The sequence below is a fragment of the Gekko japonicus genome, unplaced genomic scaffold (genome assembly GCF_001447785.1).
Source record: "Gekko japonicus isolate JY-2015 unplaced genomic scaffold, Gekko_japonicus_V1.1 scaffold3699, whole genome shotgun sequence".
Taxonomy (NCBI): Eukaryota; Metazoa; Chordata; class Lepidosauria; order Squamata; family Gekkonidae; genus Gekko; species Gekko japonicus.
Window position 1 is genome coordinate 91,929 of NW_015163200.1, and position 18,050 is coordinate 109,978.

The 18,050-nt window shown below is 50.4% G+C and overlaps 1 protein-coding gene across 1 annotated transcript in view; it reads right to left on the minus strand.

The window, feature by feature from the left end:
- LRMP (lymphoid-restricted membrane protein) overlaps positions 1-18,050 on the minus strand; it is a 26,872-nt gene that overhangs the window by 6,319 nt on the left and 2,503 nt on the right. Inside the window, exons 2-8 of the mRNA XM_015407156.1 lie at positions 16,614-16,754; positions 14,900-15,031; positions 10,414-10,561; positions 8,374-8,411; positions 4,864-4,938; positions 4,710-4,771; positions 710-811 (exon numbers count right to left, since the gene is read on the minus strand). Coding sequence (XP_015262642.1) covers positions 710-811; positions 4,710-4,771; positions 4,864-4,938; positions 8,374-8,411; positions 10,414-10,561; positions 14,900-15,031; positions 16,614-16,754 — 698 coding nt within the window. The remainder of the gene's footprint in view (positions 1-709; positions 812-4,709; positions 4,772-4,863; positions 4,939-8,373; positions 8,412-10,413; positions 10,562-14,899; positions 15,032-16,613; positions 16,755-18,050) is intronic.

Here is an 18,050-nt window from a genome sequence, read left to right on the forward strand (position 1 = left end):
TGGTTTCATTCTCTCTCGCACTCCGCTTTCCCTTTGTAAAATTACTATCCATATCCCCTGCACCTCAGCTTCCTCTGTGTGTGTCTCCACCTCCCACGGTAGCCATTTTGTGGCTCTTCCCACCTATCTGTGCCAGAATCCCAAAGAGGCCCACAGGCTCAAAAGGCTGGGAAGAGAAGAAGAAAGTGGATTTATACCCCGCCCTTCACTTGGAGTCTCAGAGTGGCTTACAAACTCCTTTCCCTTCCCCTCCCCACATGAATCAGCCTGCGAAGCTACTTTCTTTCTCTCCCCCCCACTTTTAAATACTCCCCCCCCAACAAAACTCTCTCAAGGTAGCTTACAATATTAACACAGAACCAACACTAACACAGAAACCAATCAAAACATGGCGTGTCTGAGATGAAGTCGTAAATTAATAAAACCCGACAGCTGAAAGAACAGAAGAGGAACTCCCAAAGGTCTAGTACGGCCAGAGCAAAGTCTAGTAGAGAGTCAGGCATCTCAGTTCTGAACACCGTCCTTCTCCCCCAGTGCCAACTGAACCTCAACACAACATCCAAAGAGCATGTTTGGTTTCCTGGCGTAAGTCAAGAAAACCTTAGCCTTTGGGATGGTTGCATCTGCTCAAGAGACCGCCTGTAGGCCAGAGCTCTGGCTTCTGGAACCAAAGGCACCGTAGAACTAACACCAGCAGAGAGAGGCTTACTTCGTCTCGGGCTGTTCTTCTTCCGACTCAGTCCAGGAATGCGAGCTGATGTATCGCTGCATGGAAGGGCGCTTCTCGTCCGGCTTTGCTCCTGCCAAGCTCCTGTTGGAAGAATTCAGCAAGGTGCCCTTTTTGGCTTTGCTGCGACACAGCGGAAACACCGGCTGTACACAGGAAGCCGTTAAGGGTATGGACAGGAAGGAATGGAGACGGGCACTTCCAAATAGGAAATGTCCAGGGAGTTCATCCTAGATTTACCTGTGCAGTGCAACAGAGCTCCTTCTCCCACAATCAAAGGGTGTGAGGGGAGGGTAAGGGAGACACGGGTAAAGAGCAAGGCTTCAGTAGCACCTTAAAGACTAACATAATTTGTGGCAGGAGTGCTCACTCCTTTAGATACTTGAATGCAGGGGTCATTGCCTGTGGGAGCGCACAGGAGCGGAGCTCCGGGAGTAAGGAGCCCAGGGGTCGGGCACCTCTTTTTCTACGAAATGACCCCTGCTTGAATGACTGCTGAAGATACCCGAAGAAGTGAGCAGTGGCTCACGAAAGCTCATACGCCACCACAAATTGTGTTAGTCTTTAAGGTGCTACATGACTCTTGCTCTTTTCTACTGCTACAGACAAACCTGGCTACCCATCTTGATCTAGAGACAGACGCAAGATCCCAGGTTCGGTCCCCCGGCATCTCTGATTAAAAAGGCTCAGGCAGCATGTGATGCGAAAGACCTCCGCCTGAGCCCCTGAGGAGCTGCTGCCGACCTTGATGGACCGGGGGTCTGATTAAATATAAGGCTGCTTCATGTGTTCACGTGGGGGGGGGGGAATACCAAGTGAGAGAACAGGCCGGACCTTATGGGGCAGAGGGTATGCATTTTTATCCAGGACTCAGGATGGTTCTGTTACCTGCCCGGAGAGCATCAAAATAAAGGAAGTTTAACTGTTACTTTTGAGCTGTGGCAGCAGGAACCATCTGCTCTACAGACGTGCAGGCATACAGCTTGAGCCACTTGGCCTAACACCTCTCAGAGAGGTTGCAAAGTCGGTACAGTCTTTTTTGGGTATTTTATGTACTTTTTGTGTGTGCGTGTGCGCGACAATTGAGAATCCAAACATTCCAGAGCCTTTTCTTTTTTGTGCTTTTATGTGCATGTGTGTGAGCATGTGAGTGTGTGTGTGCACCTGGAAGTCATGGCGACCGCTGGTGACTGACCCCTACAGGGCGGTTGGATAAAGCCTGCCCCTGTCTTCCCAGCTACTGGTATTCCTTGGAGGTCTCCCATCCAAGGACTTGCCACAGTCGACCCTGCTGAGCTTCCGAGATCTGACGAGACCGGGCTTGCCTGGGCTATCCAGCTCAGGGCAGTTGTTGGGACAGTCTCGATGTAGTTTTAGATACCACCAAGGCCATTTCAACAGGACCCACAACACACTCCATATCGAGTGTGTCTGAGCTCCGTTTTTAGGAAGAGACGCCCAAAGTGAAAGTCACCACGTCCGCCTGGGAACCCTACCCAAATCCTTTACACTCCTGCCACTCAGAAGCAGAACACATCCTGCACTTAAGGTATAAGCTTTGGTGTGCAAGCACACTTCTTTGGCATGCACACGGAAGCTTATACCCAGAATTAAACTTTGTTGGTCTTAGAGGTGCCACTGGACTCAAACCATGATGTTTGCTGCCCAAAACAGGTCTCCTCGCTCCTGCATGTGGATTCCTCCGCCGCTTTCTTTCATTTCCGCAGAGGTGTTTGCAGTCCAAGGAGCAAAAACGCAGTTTGCTCACTCCTGTGGCGCAACAAGGGAATTCCCAGAAACAGGGAAGCCTGATGCTGCACGTTTTTGTGCCTCGGACTGCAAATACCTCTGCGGAAACGAGTGAAAGAGGCGGAGGCAGGGGTCATTTTGTAGAAAAAGAGGTGCAGGAGCTCATTAGCATAACTTATTTGCATAACTTATTTGCATATGCCACACCCTCTGACATCACCGGAAAGGTGTCAGAAGGTAACACTCACCACTCAGGCTCCACTGGACTGTTTTGGATTAGGAGCAGGGGGTGGGGCTTGTTGCATGTGCCCGCCCCCTGGGCTCCTTATTGCCGGAGCTCCGCTCCTGTGCGCTCCCGCAGGAAATGCCCCCTGGGCGGAGGAATACAAATGCAGGAGCGGGGAGGCCCGTTTGTGCAGAAAACGTCTGTGTCCTGCTGCTTCAGACCAACACGGCTACCCACTCTGAACTTGCTCATGAGGAACTTGCATTCTAAGGTCAGGCCCTGCCACTGAAAGCAAATGCTGGCATAAAATAACTCCTGGTCACCTGTCGTCAGTGGAAAGTTTGCATCACGCAAACATGCAATATGCTATATGCTATTCTAGGTTCTTTTCGTCGGAAAAGAAGTTTGAAAGAGGAAGGTGACCCCGCGGTGACCCCTGAAGAGGGAACGCACGATCTTAAAAGGAGTACTTCTTCCTCCACTCAGTTCAAGTTCTGTACCAAAGGGATTCCTGTGCAGTAAAGTGTGGGACCGTGAGCACCACCCTCAGGCACAAGAGTTGATAATCCAGGAGCAGATTTCAAGTGTCGAATACGGAGCTACTGGGATGAATCCAGATTTAATGGGCCGTCCCCACTGATGCCATCCTTGCGGCTGCAGCAGCACTCCCTGGGGTCCCCTCTCTCCGTTTCGTGGAGACCTGTGGAAGGGGGAAGCGGTGAAGTCCCATTCTGCTGATGGCAAGATATAGCCTGGATCCAACCCACTGTTTGGACCTATGTTACAGGGGCACCTGAAAGCTCTGGAACGTGCCCTGACCTGGATAGCCCAGGCAAGCCTGATCGCGTCACATCTCGGAAGCTCAGCAGGGTCAACTTGGGTGGGAGACCTCCTTGGAATGCCATAGGCGGGAGGTGGGGGCAGGCTGCATTCAGCCACATCTCTGGATATCCTCCAGGCCCCTAGTAGGGGCCAGTCACCAGAGGTCGCCGCGACTTCCAGGTGCGCACATACTCTCACACACACACACAAAAACAAAAAAAAATTGCAAAAAAAAGAAGAAGAAAGCTCGCAATGTTTGGATTCTCAGTTGAACAGATTTAGAGTCCAGTGGGGCACCTTTAAGACCAACACAGGTTTATTTGAGGTATGAGCTTTCGTGCCGCTGCTAACTGATCTACCAAGGGCTGGTGGCTCTGTTTCAGAGAGGCTCGGGGTAGCACTTTGGCCAGGTTTAAGACGAATTAGCCTCTATGCTGATGATGCACGGCGATAAACAGGGGTCATTTCATTAAAAAAGAGGTGCAGGAGCTCATTAGCATAACTCATTAGCATAACTTATTTGCATATGCCACACCCCCTGACATCACCAGAAGTGAGTCAAAAGGCAACACCCACCGCTCAGGCTCCACTGGACTCTTGGATTGCTAGCTATGGGGGGGTAGGATGCGCAGATCTGCCCTCACAGAGGAGGGAGAGCTTGTACCTGAAAAAAACTTGGTCTTAAAGGTGCCACTGGACTGTTTTGGACCGGGGGGGGGGGCTCTGCAACTTACCTGGCTGCTTCTTGCTCTGACTGAGGGCTGCTGGGAGCAGGGGGTGGGGCTTGTTGCATGTGCCCGCCCCCTGGGCTCTTTACTGCCGGAGCTCCGCTCGTGTGTGCTCCTGCAGGAAATGACCCCTGGAGATAACCTATTATTCCCTTTCTTGCTTGGTCCCCTTACTGTGTTTTTTTATGGGGAGTTGACGTGTGTGTTCTGGTTCCTAATGCTTACTTTGAGAATCTTGACAGTGGTATGTGAGGATAGTTTTATCCTTTTCCATAGGGCATGGAGGAAAAAGAAGGAATATAAAAAGCCCTTCTTATCATCTATAAACCTGTGTTGGTCTTAAAGGGGCCCTGGTCTCTAAAATTTGTTCCAGTGCTTCAGACCAAGACGGCTGACCACCTGGATCGGGAGTCTCGATTGTCGCTTTCAAACACAGGAGAAAGCCTAGCGGCCTTACCAACTCGGGCGCCTGTTGAATTTATCATTCCGGTCGCTTCCATCCGTTTCGTTCAGCTGAGCCTTTGGAGAAAGAGAGAAGAGCCCTCAGTCTGTATCCGGCCAAAGTATTTAGGGTAAGTGAGAGACTCGGTATCTGAAACGTGCCTACGTACCAAGGGCAAGCCGGAGCTGGCATTTCCCACATTCCTGGGCAAGGCTGCGATGCTAACTCTGCGTAGGGATGACTGCTAGGGAAACAAGAGATGACTGCACGATGGGTTACACATTTGAGTGCTTAGCAGCCCTGCACCTTCAAGACAGGGGTAGCACTTACAGAAGCAAAGTCTAATTCCAGAATGGTCTCGGAATTGTTCCTTCTGCAAGAAAGGATCCATTCTGTTGGCACCGGCACTCAACTCTGGCCCAAGGAAGAGGAAAGTGCCGCCACCAGCGGATCAGCGCCAGAAGAAGAGGAAAGTGCCACTCTTGGAGGAGAAGATCCACAGAATCCAACCCGTATGTTTCCCACATGTGCTAAAGCACATGATCTGAAACGTGTGCACGGTGGTAAGTGCTCTTCAACACTAAACAGTGGCCTTAGCACATCACCTAGCTCAGCTACCTGCCCTGGAACATCTGCAGCGACGTGGAGTGGACAACCTTTATGGCCTGCCTGCCAACCCCCTCCAAGCACCGGTGTAGTGGTTAAGAGCGGCGGACTCTAATCTGGAGAACCAGGTTCGATTCCCCACTCCTCCTCCACATGAAGCCAACTGGGTGACCTTGGGTCAGTCACAGTTCTCTCGGAGCTCTCTCAGCCCCACCTACCTCACAAGGTGCCTGTTGTGGGGAGAGGAAGGGAAGGCGATTGTCAGCCGCTCTGAGACGCCTTCGGGTAGAGAAAGGCGGGGTATAAAACCAACTCTTCTGCTACTTGTGAGACTACTAGTTTGCCAGCCAATGAAAGGGGAAAGGGAGAGATGTTGAAAGTACTTGGCCCCACATCATGGCAGCTAAACCCGACAAACAAAGAAAGGTCGCATCTGCATTTGTCTTTCCCACCGGTGTCCCAGCCTTCTGACACCGTCTTTAAAAAAGCTGTCTACATTTGGTGCCGTTTTCACGCCTCAAGAGTGCTAGCCTACTTTTGCACGTCCAGCATATGTTTATTGCCCTTTCATGGCGGCTCCACTGTCACTGCTGTAAAAGGATCTTCTCCAAACAACAGTCAAGCAAGCATAGCGAAAGACGGCGTCACAGCAGCACGAAACTGATTGAAAAAAATGCAAATGCAGATTCGACCAAAGTGAAAGCGGCATGCAGCGCAGAGGGAGATGAACCTCCCAATGTGGCTGTGGGAAAACTGCGGGGAAACAGACGGATGCAGAATCATCCCAAGGCAACTTGATGCCACAAGCGGAGGGGGAGGAGCTAGAAGCAAAGCAGAAGATTCCAGCAGCAGAGGAACAGCAGCAGCAGCATGAGCTTGGGCCTCAAAATGCAAACAAGAAGCAGAATGAAACCTCGACTTTTCCGTTTCCAGGAATATCTGCGCAGACGAATGCAACTTAAAGACAGCACGTTTAGCAGACTGCTGCCAGCGCAGAAGCGGCTTGTCCATCCAATTCCTCATAACCCTCCACGTGCTCCTGGACGGAACTACACAGTAGTCGAATCTTCGGGGGGGGGGGTGTTTGAAAGGCTGGTGGCTCGTAGCTTTCTGCCTTGTATATAAGCAACTTTGAAAGATTCCTCAATTTGTGCTTTTTTAAAAATCCCCCACTTTGGATATGAATTCTGCAGGCACCTACATCCAGTCCAGGAGGTCGCGAGTAGATGCATTAAGCAAGTTTGCACGATTTTGTTCATCTTCAGGTTTGTTTGTCTGTTTATAAAGCTAGAAATTGGGAGGCAAGCACAGGAGGGAAGCACCGAGCCGGGCATCGCTGCTTGGCTGTCCACTCCCGAATCTGCATTTGTCTTTCCCACCGGTGTCCCAGCCTTCTGACACCGTCTTTTAAAATTTGCACCGTCTGCATATGTTGATCGCCCTTTCATGGCGGCTCCACTGTCACGGCTTTAAAAGAATCTTCTCCAAACAACATCCAGAGAAAAACATCCGTCACAGCGGCACGAAACTGATTTAAAAAAAAATGCAAATGCAGATTTGACATTCGAGGTTTTCTGCCCCAAATAGGATTGGGGAGTCCTACAGATTTTAATGGAGTCCGTTTCAAAGCAGCCGTGCTGAGGAGGCAGCCGTCAGCTCAGAGAGGTATGTTGAGTCCCATGAACTCGGTAGGAATAATGTTAATTTGGGGGGGGGTTGCACCCACTATTTTGGATGACCACTCTATGTATTCAGTGAGAGCCACTGTTGAATGGTCTTTCCTCCCCCCCCCCCCGTTTGTGTCTCTCAAGTACTGTCAAGTTGCAGTGGACTTGTGGTGACCCTGCAGGGTTTTCAAGGCAAGAGATGTTCAGAGGGGGTTTGCCGTAGCCTGCCTCTGCGTAGCAACCCTGGATTTCGCAGGGCTCTTTTTGTAGCAGGAACTCATTTACCTATTAGGCCACACACCCCGAATGTAGCCAATCCTCCAAGAGCTTACAGAGCTCTTCTTACAGGAGCTACTGTAAGCTCTTGGAGGATTGGCTACATTAGGGGGGGTGTCACTTAATATGCAAATGAGTACCTGCTACAAAAAGAGCCCTGCGAGGGGGTTTCTCCATTCCAAGGTCTAACCCAGGCTGACCCCGCTTAGCTCCCAGGAGCTGATGAGGGTGAGCCAGCACGGGGAGCGGTGGCACAGTGGGTATATCCCACTGCCTTAACGTCCGAACTGTGTCAGTTCGAGCCCCGCGGTGGTGTGAGCAGCCAGCCTGTTGTCCCCAGCTCATCGTCCACCCAGCGATTCGAAAGCCTCGGCGAGTGGATAAAATGGGAACCACTCCTTAGAGAGGGTGGGCACACCTACTCCCCTGTGGGAAGGTGTTAGCTGTCGTGTGTGTGATGTCCTGCCCCGGGACCGGAAAGGCGGAAGAACTACTCGGCTACAAAAAATCCCTGCAGTGGGATACTTCGGCCAGGCGGTGGCAGTGTGGCGATACGACATACAGGTCCTGAAGCCCCAACGTCATCAAGCCGGTTGACGCAGCTGTTCGGGACGTGACTGATCCAAGCCAGAGACGTTTCCACCATGCAGTTACGGGCGTGTGCAATTAAAAATGAATATATGTTGGCTTTCCTATCCCCTATGAAACACTGTTAGTCCCCTGTCTAAAAGTGTAACTGTAAATCACTTTGAGCCCACTCGTGGGGAAAGCGATTAATAAATCGAAAGGTATTATTATTATTATTATTATCTAGGTCAAGTTAAACAGATGTTCAGAGGTGGTTTTGCCATTTCCTGCCTCTGCATAGTGACCCTGGACTTCCTTGGTGGTCTCCCATCCAAGGGCTCACCTGGGCCGTCCAGGTCAGAGGAGTTGAACGGAAGAAGTTTAAATACTTGGACTGTTTGCATTCTGCAGCCGGAGGGGTGGGCATGGGGAGGGGAAGCAGGGAGGCCATTCAATAGACTCTGCTTTCCAGGATTATAAGCCGCACACAACACAGGAAAGGCCACGTCGAGCACTAAGCCAAGCGAAAAGCAAGCCGCTCTGCATTGCAACTGCAGCTGTACCTTTAGAGAGCCCGAGAGTTTTTTACTTGAAGGTTCGTCTGCAAGAGGAATAAGAACGGCAGCAGGTGGTGAATAGCGTAGGGCCATGGCCTCCAGGGACAAACACCACAACCCTGTGTCTCCGCTATGAATCCCCAATGGCTAGTTTATGCTAAGCTATCTAAAAGGGGAAGGAGCATGCAAAGATACGGGAGCCGGTGTGGTGTTGTGGTTAAGGGCGACGGACTCTTGTCTGGAGAACCGGGTTTGATTCCCCACTCCTCCTCCGCATAAAGCCTGCTGGGTGACCTTGGGCCAGTCACAGTTCTCTCTGAACTCTCTCAGCCCCACCTGCCTCACAAGGTGCCTGTTGTGGGCAGAGGAAGGGAAGGCGACTGCAAACTGCTTTGAGACTCCTTGAAGTAGAGAAAAGCAGGGTATAAATACCAATTCTTCTGCTACGGACCTCCCCACTGCCTGCTGAATGGGCGGAGACTAGATCCCGTCATCGTAGCATTGCAACGGTTGAGCTTCATATCTGGAGAGCTCCGGGTCAAATGATGCCACAGCCACAAGACCGCTAAGTGGCCAGAGGCAACGGACTCTTTTAGCCACCTGTAGCGGAAGTGGCCTACTTTGCATCGCTACCACAGAGTTTACAAGCACTTTGAAGACTTGAAAATGCGACATGTGCCAAACCTCTGGAGGCTGGGAGGGAACGTCAGGAGAAGGCCTTGGCCTCTATTGGCCTGTTTGTTGTCCCTCCAGGGCATCTGGTTGGCCGCTGTGTGAGACAGGAGGGTGGACTCGATGGACAAGTGGTCTGATCCAGCAGGGCACCTCTTGACCAAAGTATTTCCCCCCATTTTGTAGAACAGATACATAAACTCTCTACTTCTACACTGATGGATCAGGTGAAATGCTCTCCACAAAACAGCTTCCTTCTATGGTAATTCTCAGTGTCTGAAACTGCTTATGGGATATGCCACGGAATGCAAGTTCGGGCACATAACACACTGGAAGGCACGTGAGCATGTTGCATGCCACATAAGAAGTCTCTGCATGTTCAGTGTCTGTCTGATGCTAGGCAACCACACCCTTTGTTGTTGTTGGCCGCCCAGTCGCAGCTGACTTATGGCGAACCCATAAGGTTTTCAAGGCAAGAGACATTCAGAGGTGGTTGGCCATTGTTTACCCCTGCTGGTGGACCTCCTGACGGCACCTGGGTTTTGGCCACTGTGTGACACAGAGTGTTGGACTGGGTGGGCCATTGGCCTGATCCAACATGGCTTCTCTTATGTTCTTATGGCCCTGATGGTAGACCTCCTGATGGCACCTGGGTTTTGGCCTCTGTGTGGCACAGAGTGTTGGACTGGATGGGCCATTGGCCTGATCCAACATGGCTTCTCTTATGTTCTTATGGCCCTGCTGGTGGGCCTCCTGACGGCCCCTGGGTTTTGGCCACTGTGTGACACAGAGTGTTGGACTGGATGGGCCATTGGCCTGATCCAACATGGCTTCTCTTATGTTCTTATGTCTGGAAAGGGATGCTCTGTATTCTTGGTGCTTGGGGGGCAACAGTGGGAGGGCTTCTGGAGTTCTGACCCCACTGGTGGAGCTCCTGATGGCACCTGGGTTTTGGCCACTGTGTGACACAGAGTGTTGGACTGGATGGGCCATTGGCCTGATCCAACATGGCTTCTCTTATGTTCTTATGTCTGGAAAGGGATGCTCTGTATTCTTGGTGCTTGGGGGGCAACAGTGGGAGGGCTTCTGGAGTTCTGGCCCCACTGGTGGGCCTCCTGACGGCACCTGGGTTTTGGCCACAGAGCGCTGGACTGGATGAGCCATTGGCCTGATCCAACATTTGCTTCTCTTGTGTTCTTATGTCATGACCCTGGTATTGTTTGGCAGACTCCCATCCAAAAACTAGCCAGGGCTGACGTTGCTTAGCTTCCAAGATCTGACAAGGTCGGGCTAGCCTGGGCTACCCACCCCCTACCCTACGGGAAAGTAAACAGCAGCTGTGGGGGCTCTCGCTAGCATCTTCTCAGCCGTTACCTCGGTCCCCTGAAGAGCTGAAGGACTTTTCGTTCTGGAACAACACCTCCTTCAGCTCCTCCAGTTCCGCATGCTCTCTCGTGTAGGTACGCTTCAGGTTTTCCACGTGCTGAATCATCACTTCTACCGCTTTACTGACTCGGCTCTCCTACGAATTAAAGTTAGGAGTGGAAAGAGACTGGCTGGTGAATTCGGCGGCTACTCCATCATGAGCGAGGAGGGAGAACCGCGGGGGCCATGCACCTGGATCGCGTCACTCACAAATGTCTCACTCGCACACTCCGGCTATTCTGTATGCACAGAGGGATTCAAAATGGCACTGGAAAACCACATAAATCAGAACATGGGGTTTAACTCTGCACCGTCTAGTATCGCTTGAAGAGAATGCAACCTCGTTAGGGACCACAGTTCTGGCAGCCACTCGATTCTACAACACAATATTGTTCTTCCATGCGCAGTGGAACCAGAAGCCCGTTGGATTGGAAGGGGACCACAGCTAGTGGTTAGATTCCCATGAGCAGGACACTGCTTGAATGAGAAGACATCCACCATGACTCAACTTTGAAAGGATGCCCATAGTGGAAGCAAGTTGCAGCTATAACAGGAGCCAGTTTGGTGTAGTGGTTAGGAGCACAGACTCTAATCTGGGAGAACTGGGTTTGATTCCCCACTCCTCCACATGCAGCTGCTGGTGTGACCTTGGGTCAGTCACAAGTTCTTTCAGAACTGTTCTGTCAAGAGCAGTTCTTGAAAGTGCTCTCTCAGCCCCACCTACCTCGCAGGGTGTCTGTTGTGGGGAAGGGAAGGGAAAGGAGCTTGTAAACTGCTCTGAGACTCCTTAGGGTAGTGAAGGGGGGGGTATAAATCCAATCTTGCCTTCTTAAAACTTCCAAATATTAAGGAAAAGTGAAATTCGTTCACCTGACAACCAATTGCAGAGGTGATGATGCGGACTGTAGCCCTCAAAAGCTTATCCTAGAACAGTTCCGCAGCTTATCCTTGTGCAGTTCCGCAGGGCCTGCAAAACGGAGCTCTTCCACCAGGCTTATGAGTAGGAGCCGCCACAGCCACTTACACCACCGCTCTTTATAAAGAGAGACCACCGGGGGTGGGGGGGGTGGGGCAACATCTTTCCATCACCCCAGCCTTCCCCCCCTGTTACACAAGATGTTAGGAGTTATATGTGCATCCGCAGAACTGATTTTAAGTTGTTTTAAGTTGTTTTAATTCTGTATTTTGTATCATGTAATTTGTATACTGAACGGATTTGGTGCCTTATGTGAGCCGCCCTGAGCCCGCTTGCGGGGAGGGCGGGGTATAAATGTCATTAAAAATGCCTTTTAATCTTCAGTTGCCACAAGAATTGTGGAGTTTGTTCATCTGACAACTTCCTATCCAGGGTGTGACAGCAGACTGTGTACTTATAAAAAGGTACAGAACGATTGGGGACAGAGAAGTAGGAAGTATATGAAAAGACTTGTCAAGCTCTTTTCCTAATACTGGGCACCGATGTTCCCTCTAATCTCCCCCCACTACGGAGTGGAATGGTTCACATCCTAAGCATAATATAACTGCTGTACTCTTAAAATGGGCCATAGGCAGTGCAAGAGCCTGCACAGCTCCAGATTACTGTTGAGCGGGGCTTCCCGTGTTAATGAGCGGCCGATCACGCACACAGCTTTGGAGGAAACACTGCTGAGCACCGAAATTATGTTTTATGAGGGGGGAAGGAGTGTTTTTTGCTTATCCCTTCTTTGCCCAAAGGGGAGCCGGGTGGAAGGAGTATACCATTAGGAGTTGGCCTGTCTTGAGCGGCATGAGAAGCATATTATGTTGCCTATAAAGCTAATGAGCGGCCAAAGGCTTAATAGACAGCCCCGGGTGTTTCTTGATGGCTGGACCGCCCTTCTCTCCGGGTGCTGGAAGAAAGCTTCCTTCAGTAGAATATTGGTTTATAGCAATTCCATGCTAAGACACCAAGTGAGAGAGAAAGAGCCATGCTTAAGATGGCTAAAACAGAGGCATAACTGGGGTGCAATTCTCTCTTTAGGACTGACGGTTATGCCGCCTACTGTAGGAGTACACTTTGCTTCCAGTAGTCTCTGCTTATAATGCAAATCGGCCATGTTACAAAACTGACGGTGTACATCTCCAGGGCATTTCCCCAGCAAACGGAAAATGAAATCCTGAAGCAATAGCCCCGGGCTTCTTTCTGCTCAGGCGAGAGAGCACAGTGTACTATTGATCATGCCACATAATCACTGTTTGGAAGCCAAAAGGAATCCATGAACTATGAAGGCCTATTTCAGACACTTCTTTTGAGAGTGTGATTCAGTTCATGGGGCTGAAGAGCAAGTTGATTTCTGCCCCCCCCACCTCTGTCCCACGCTGTACCATACAAGGGAGTTGCTTCATATGGAGGCCTGTACAGTTAATGGCCCAGTTCATAGTTAGAAGAAAGCATGAGAACACCATGACAGCTGGGCCCTCCCACATGTGGTCTTCTGTTACTTTGTACGGTACACTGGGAATGTTGTGGAGAAGAGGTAGGGATGCCAGACAAGGGGCATGCGCCAAACACAGTATTTTTCAGGCTCAGATGTACCAAACCCGAAAAATATTGGTAAAAGCAGATATTCTCGAATCCCAGTATCAGTATGTTACAGGGGTTCAGGAAAAGATCAGTACTGCCGAATATATTCAGCTCCATTATACCCTTTGAGGACCGTCCCAGGGACCATACCCATAGGGTATAATGATCCCCCCCACTCCCCCCCTGCTGGCCATTTAAACCTAACAGCTGACAGGCAGATCGCCTGTCAGCTGTTAGGTTTAAATGGTCAGCTATCTCAGTAAGGGGAATGTACCCAAATAAAAGCCGAATAAGACCAGCTTTTATTCGGGATGACCTTACCAGTTTGCTGGATCAGATTAGAGAATCTGATTCGGCTGAATCATACCTGACAAATACCGATGAGGCATTTATCAGGTATTTATTTGGTTCGGCTTAGCTGAATGCACATCCCTATGTCAGACCCCTCAGTGGGGATGGAGAAATTACCCCCCCCCCCAAAAGGAAGAACACCAGAAATTAAAGTGACATGCCTATGTGACCCAGAAGTGACGTAGGCACATTGGTGGTGACGCTCTGGTTTTTGGGCTAAAACTCTATGGCAGAAGCTAATTCTACCATAGAGTTCTATGGCAGAAGCTAATTCTACCATAGAGTTTTTGCCCAAACACCAGAGCATGTCCTCCCCCCATGTCCCTGACGTCACTTCTGGGCCACTTAGGCACATCGTTGAAATGTCAGGCGTTCCTCCCTGCTCCCAGTAAGCCTCATGGATCATTCTAAATAAAAAGCCGAGGGACCTGGAAACCCTAAGAAGAGGCATGGCCCCAAAAACTCTTCTCACGTGCAAACTGAACTGATACCTCATTAAATTACTGGAATCAGCCCAAAGTCCTTAAAACAACTACTCGAGATGAAATGTTTTCTTAGCACAAGAGTGAGGAGCTTGGGGGAACAGATTCTCTAACTCAGCCTTTTCTACTTTTATGCATTTAACGTTAAGTCTCCACTCGGGTTTTGTGACACACCACGACACAAAGAGGCCTAATCGTTTCTCTCCCCTATATCGAAACATGGGGGTCCCTCTGCAGCTAAAGACCTAGAGCCTCATGGATCATTCTAAATAAAAAGCCTAGAATGTCACAGAGCTAACAGTCCAGGCTGGGCTCCTCTGGACCTCCAGGTCCCCTTCCCCTCCTGTACCTATTGCCCTGGGCCTAACACTATCGATACAGCTGCCAGCTCTGGGTTGGGAAATCCCTGGAGATTTTGGAGGTGGAGCCTGGGGAGGGTGGGGTTTGGGAAGGGGAGGGACCTCCGCAAGGCACAATGCCACACAGCCCCTACTCCAAGGCAGCCGTTCCTCCAGGGGAACTGATCTCTGTTGTCCAGAGACCAGCTGTAACAGTGGGAGATCGTCAGGCGCCACCTGGAGGTTGGCAGCCATAAATATCAACAAGATTCACGTGGCAAAGTTCGTACCAAAAAAAGAAATCGATTTGTGGACATGAAATACATACAGACAATCCGCTGGGTGTTTTGAATCAATGCAAATGTCCATCAGCAACCTCTCTGGTACTAGGCTTTGTACAAGACTCCTCCCACGCTTTAAATCTCCTCCCCCTGTTCCATTTGGCTTACAGGCTCCACTGCCCTGACAACACCAGCGCCCAGCTCCTACAGAGCTTTTCCGGGCCGCAGAGGTTTCCACCCTTCACAACGGACCTCTCACTTCTCTCCCAACGGGTGCGCCGTTTTTCAACATTCTGTGGCTGCCCTTTCCCTCCCAGCCATTGCCATGGTGACATCACAGCTGCTCAGCCCACAATAAGCAACATCTTGAAGGAATGGGCCATCCTTTGCTTGTACATTAGAACAGTCCGCTCTTACCGTTTCCCGGGATGTATCACTTACTTGATGGATGGCTCCCAGCATTTCTGCCTTGCTGGCAACCCGGCTGGTATACAGGCTGAGGAGCTCCAAGCTCTTCTGCAGCTTCTTCACTATTTCCTGCGCTTGGTTATCTTCACTGAGAGGGGCCAGAGACTGGTCAAAGAGCACATTCACAGTCAGAGGGGAAAGGATGGCTTCTAATGTCCTGGCCCCACTGGTGGACCTCCTGATGGCACCTGGTATTTCTGGCCACTGTGTGACACAGAGTGTTGGACTGGATGGGCCTTTGGCCTGATCCAACATTGGCGTCTCTTATGTTCTTATGTCTGCCACTTTTGAGCAGCAGACCCATGTTTGCCGCATCTCGTTCCACCCCTAAAGAGCACAGTTTAACCACCACCCCTCTCAGCACAGTCCCTTCTGTTAAATAAGGGCTCTGAGTGAAATGCCTTAAGTCCAGGCCTGGAATTCCTGCCACACGGGAAGTTATTCTGTTCCGATGCCCCTCCCTATTCTCCTTTGGCAAAAACCAGATGCATTTTGAAACAGCAGTCAGAGAAAAGTCCTTCACCCCCAGCATGAGCCCAGCTTAGGATGAGAAGCACATTACCCGTGAATCAGAACACCAGCTAGGGATTTTTTGGGGAGGGGGCCTTGGGGGGGCCCAGTAGCCAATTAAAACAACGTTAATTAAATTAACTTTAATTGGTGGGACTCCTTATAACTCCTAAGGCAGCCCTGTACCCCCCAGGCTCCAGGGCAAGGGGGGGTAATGCCCAGCAGCCGTAGCTTCCCTCCATCCCCACTCAGCAAGGGCAGGCCTTCCCTGCAGAGCGTCTGGCTCCCCCCTAAGAAGCCCCAGTTCCTCTTCTCACGGCACGGCACAAGGGGCAGCCTGATGTCCATGGGTTGGGAGATCCATGGCTCAGGGAGGGGCCCATAAAAACCATGAGGGGGCCAAGCCCCGTGGGCCCCATGGTAGCGACGGGCCTGCCCGTGAGTCAGAACACCAGCTAGGCAAAGTGTTTTGCCCACCACGCCACTATTCAGACAACATGGTCACTTTTGGGTGTCTATTTGTTTTTCCCCTGCCACATAAAATGCATACCACAAACATTTAAGAGTGTTTGCAGATGTGCTTTGTGTTGGAAAAGGCAATGTCTGGTACAAAGAAGAGAAGAAGATGACCTTGCAGTGGGCAGCAAGAAGACAAGAAGACCTTCTCTCCTGTTAAGTGCCATTCCTTGCCTGTCTCTGGATTGCTACTCACAGGGCAATTCCCCACCCCTTCTTCTCGGAAGTGCCACGCTCAGTCTTACCCTCTCTCTCAGCTAGAAATGTAGTTGGGAACCTATCTCTGTCTCTCCACTTTCCTATCTAGTATATTAATTCCCAAATAAATCTTATCTACTCTTTAATCAGGTTGTGTGCCATTGCTGTGTTAATTACTCTGCCAACACTTGGGAGACTGGAACAGGGGAGGACGGGGTGTGTTGGTGACGGCACGGATGCTGTCCAGTTGACGCCTCCCACTGCTGAATTCCCCCCCCCAAATCACAGACCTTTTCTTTCTCCCACTGCTCGCCCAGACTTGCCCTCCCTAGAAAGAGCTCTGCAAATGCAGAAGGAAATTCCAGATTTAACTCGCAGATACATTAAATATTCATCTCCCACCCTTCAGAAGACTTCACTTCCTTTTGTTGGTTACCTTCTCCCCTGCCTGCCCACTTCTTACCTCTAGTAATTTCAAGGCACTGGCAATCTCCTTTTTCAAGTTCTCTTCAGCCAGATCCCGGGACCTTTCTTCCAGCCTCACTCTTTTCTCCAGAGTAAAGAGGTCGCATTTGAATCCCAGAGAGAGCCTGAGAAATTCTGCCTGTTGAAAGGGACAACAAAACAGAAGGGGTCAAGGTGGAATAAGTACAAAACAATAGAAAACACCGCGTGTAAACATACAATATATGCAAATAATGTTTAACAAATATTGTGTGTAATGTATTAAAGAAATATAATCATATTATAGGTGTTTACATTCGTATATAGACAATCAATTGCGTAATCAAAGTAACAAAGAATATAAGGGGAACAAGTCCAAATATTCTTCTTATCTAGATAGCTAGTTTCTGTGCAAGATAATCCAAAAGTAGTATATCTCAGAGCTTGTTGCTGTAGAAGAAACGATTCAACAGTCCCACCACTGTAGGACAAATAATCCTCACTTGCCAGACCAGCGATTTAATGACTTCCCGGTTGATAAGCCGTTTCCAGCCTTCTTTCTCAAGATTCACTCAATATATTGTACTAGCAGTAAAGCCCGTTGTGAAAGCAATACAACGAGATCTAGAAAGAGGCTCTGGGGCAGTGCTCTGGCTTTGGGCAAACAGTGTCAATTTGCTGTGGTGACCTTAGCAGGGTATAATGACAGAGTCCACTGTTTTCTCCAGAGGAACTGATCTCTGCTACCTGAAGAGCAGTTGTAATTGTGAGTAATCTGTAGCCCTCACCTGGAGATTGGCAACAATTGTTACCCAGGACAAAATGGCTGGTTTGGAGGGTGGAGTCTATGGCATTCTACCTGTCTGAGGTCCCACCCCTCTGCAAACCCCACCCTCTCCAGGCTCCACCCCTTCAAATCCCTAAGAATTTGTCAGCATGTAGTTGGCAACCCCATCTCCTTCCCAGCTAGCCACCAACCTACCATTATCTGCCCCTTTGACTTCAGCTGACTTCTGCCCTCCCTTCTGCAGAACAGTTGTAATACTGAGTGCTCTCCAGCCCTCACCTGGAGATTGGCAACAATGGTTCCCTATGTGGGACTGACTGGTTTGGAGGGTGGAGTCTATGGCAGTGTACCTGTCTGAGGTCCCACCCCTCCTCAAACCTCACCCTCTTCAGGCTCCATCCCTCAAACCTCCAGGAATTTCCCATCTGGAGTTGGCAACCCTATCAGGATTGGCCCCAATGTGTTTTCTCCCAAAGGCCAAAGTAGGTGACAGGACCAAGCTTAGTTGCCTACCAACAGGCACTGAGGGGAATGTAGGGTTGCCAGCTCTAAGGAGGGAAATACCTGGAGGTTTGGGGGGTGGATTCTGTAGAGGGCCGGGCGACGGAGGCATCGGCCTTCTGTCGCCCGCCTTGCCCCCCCAATCTCGGCCCGGGCGACCGCGGCTCC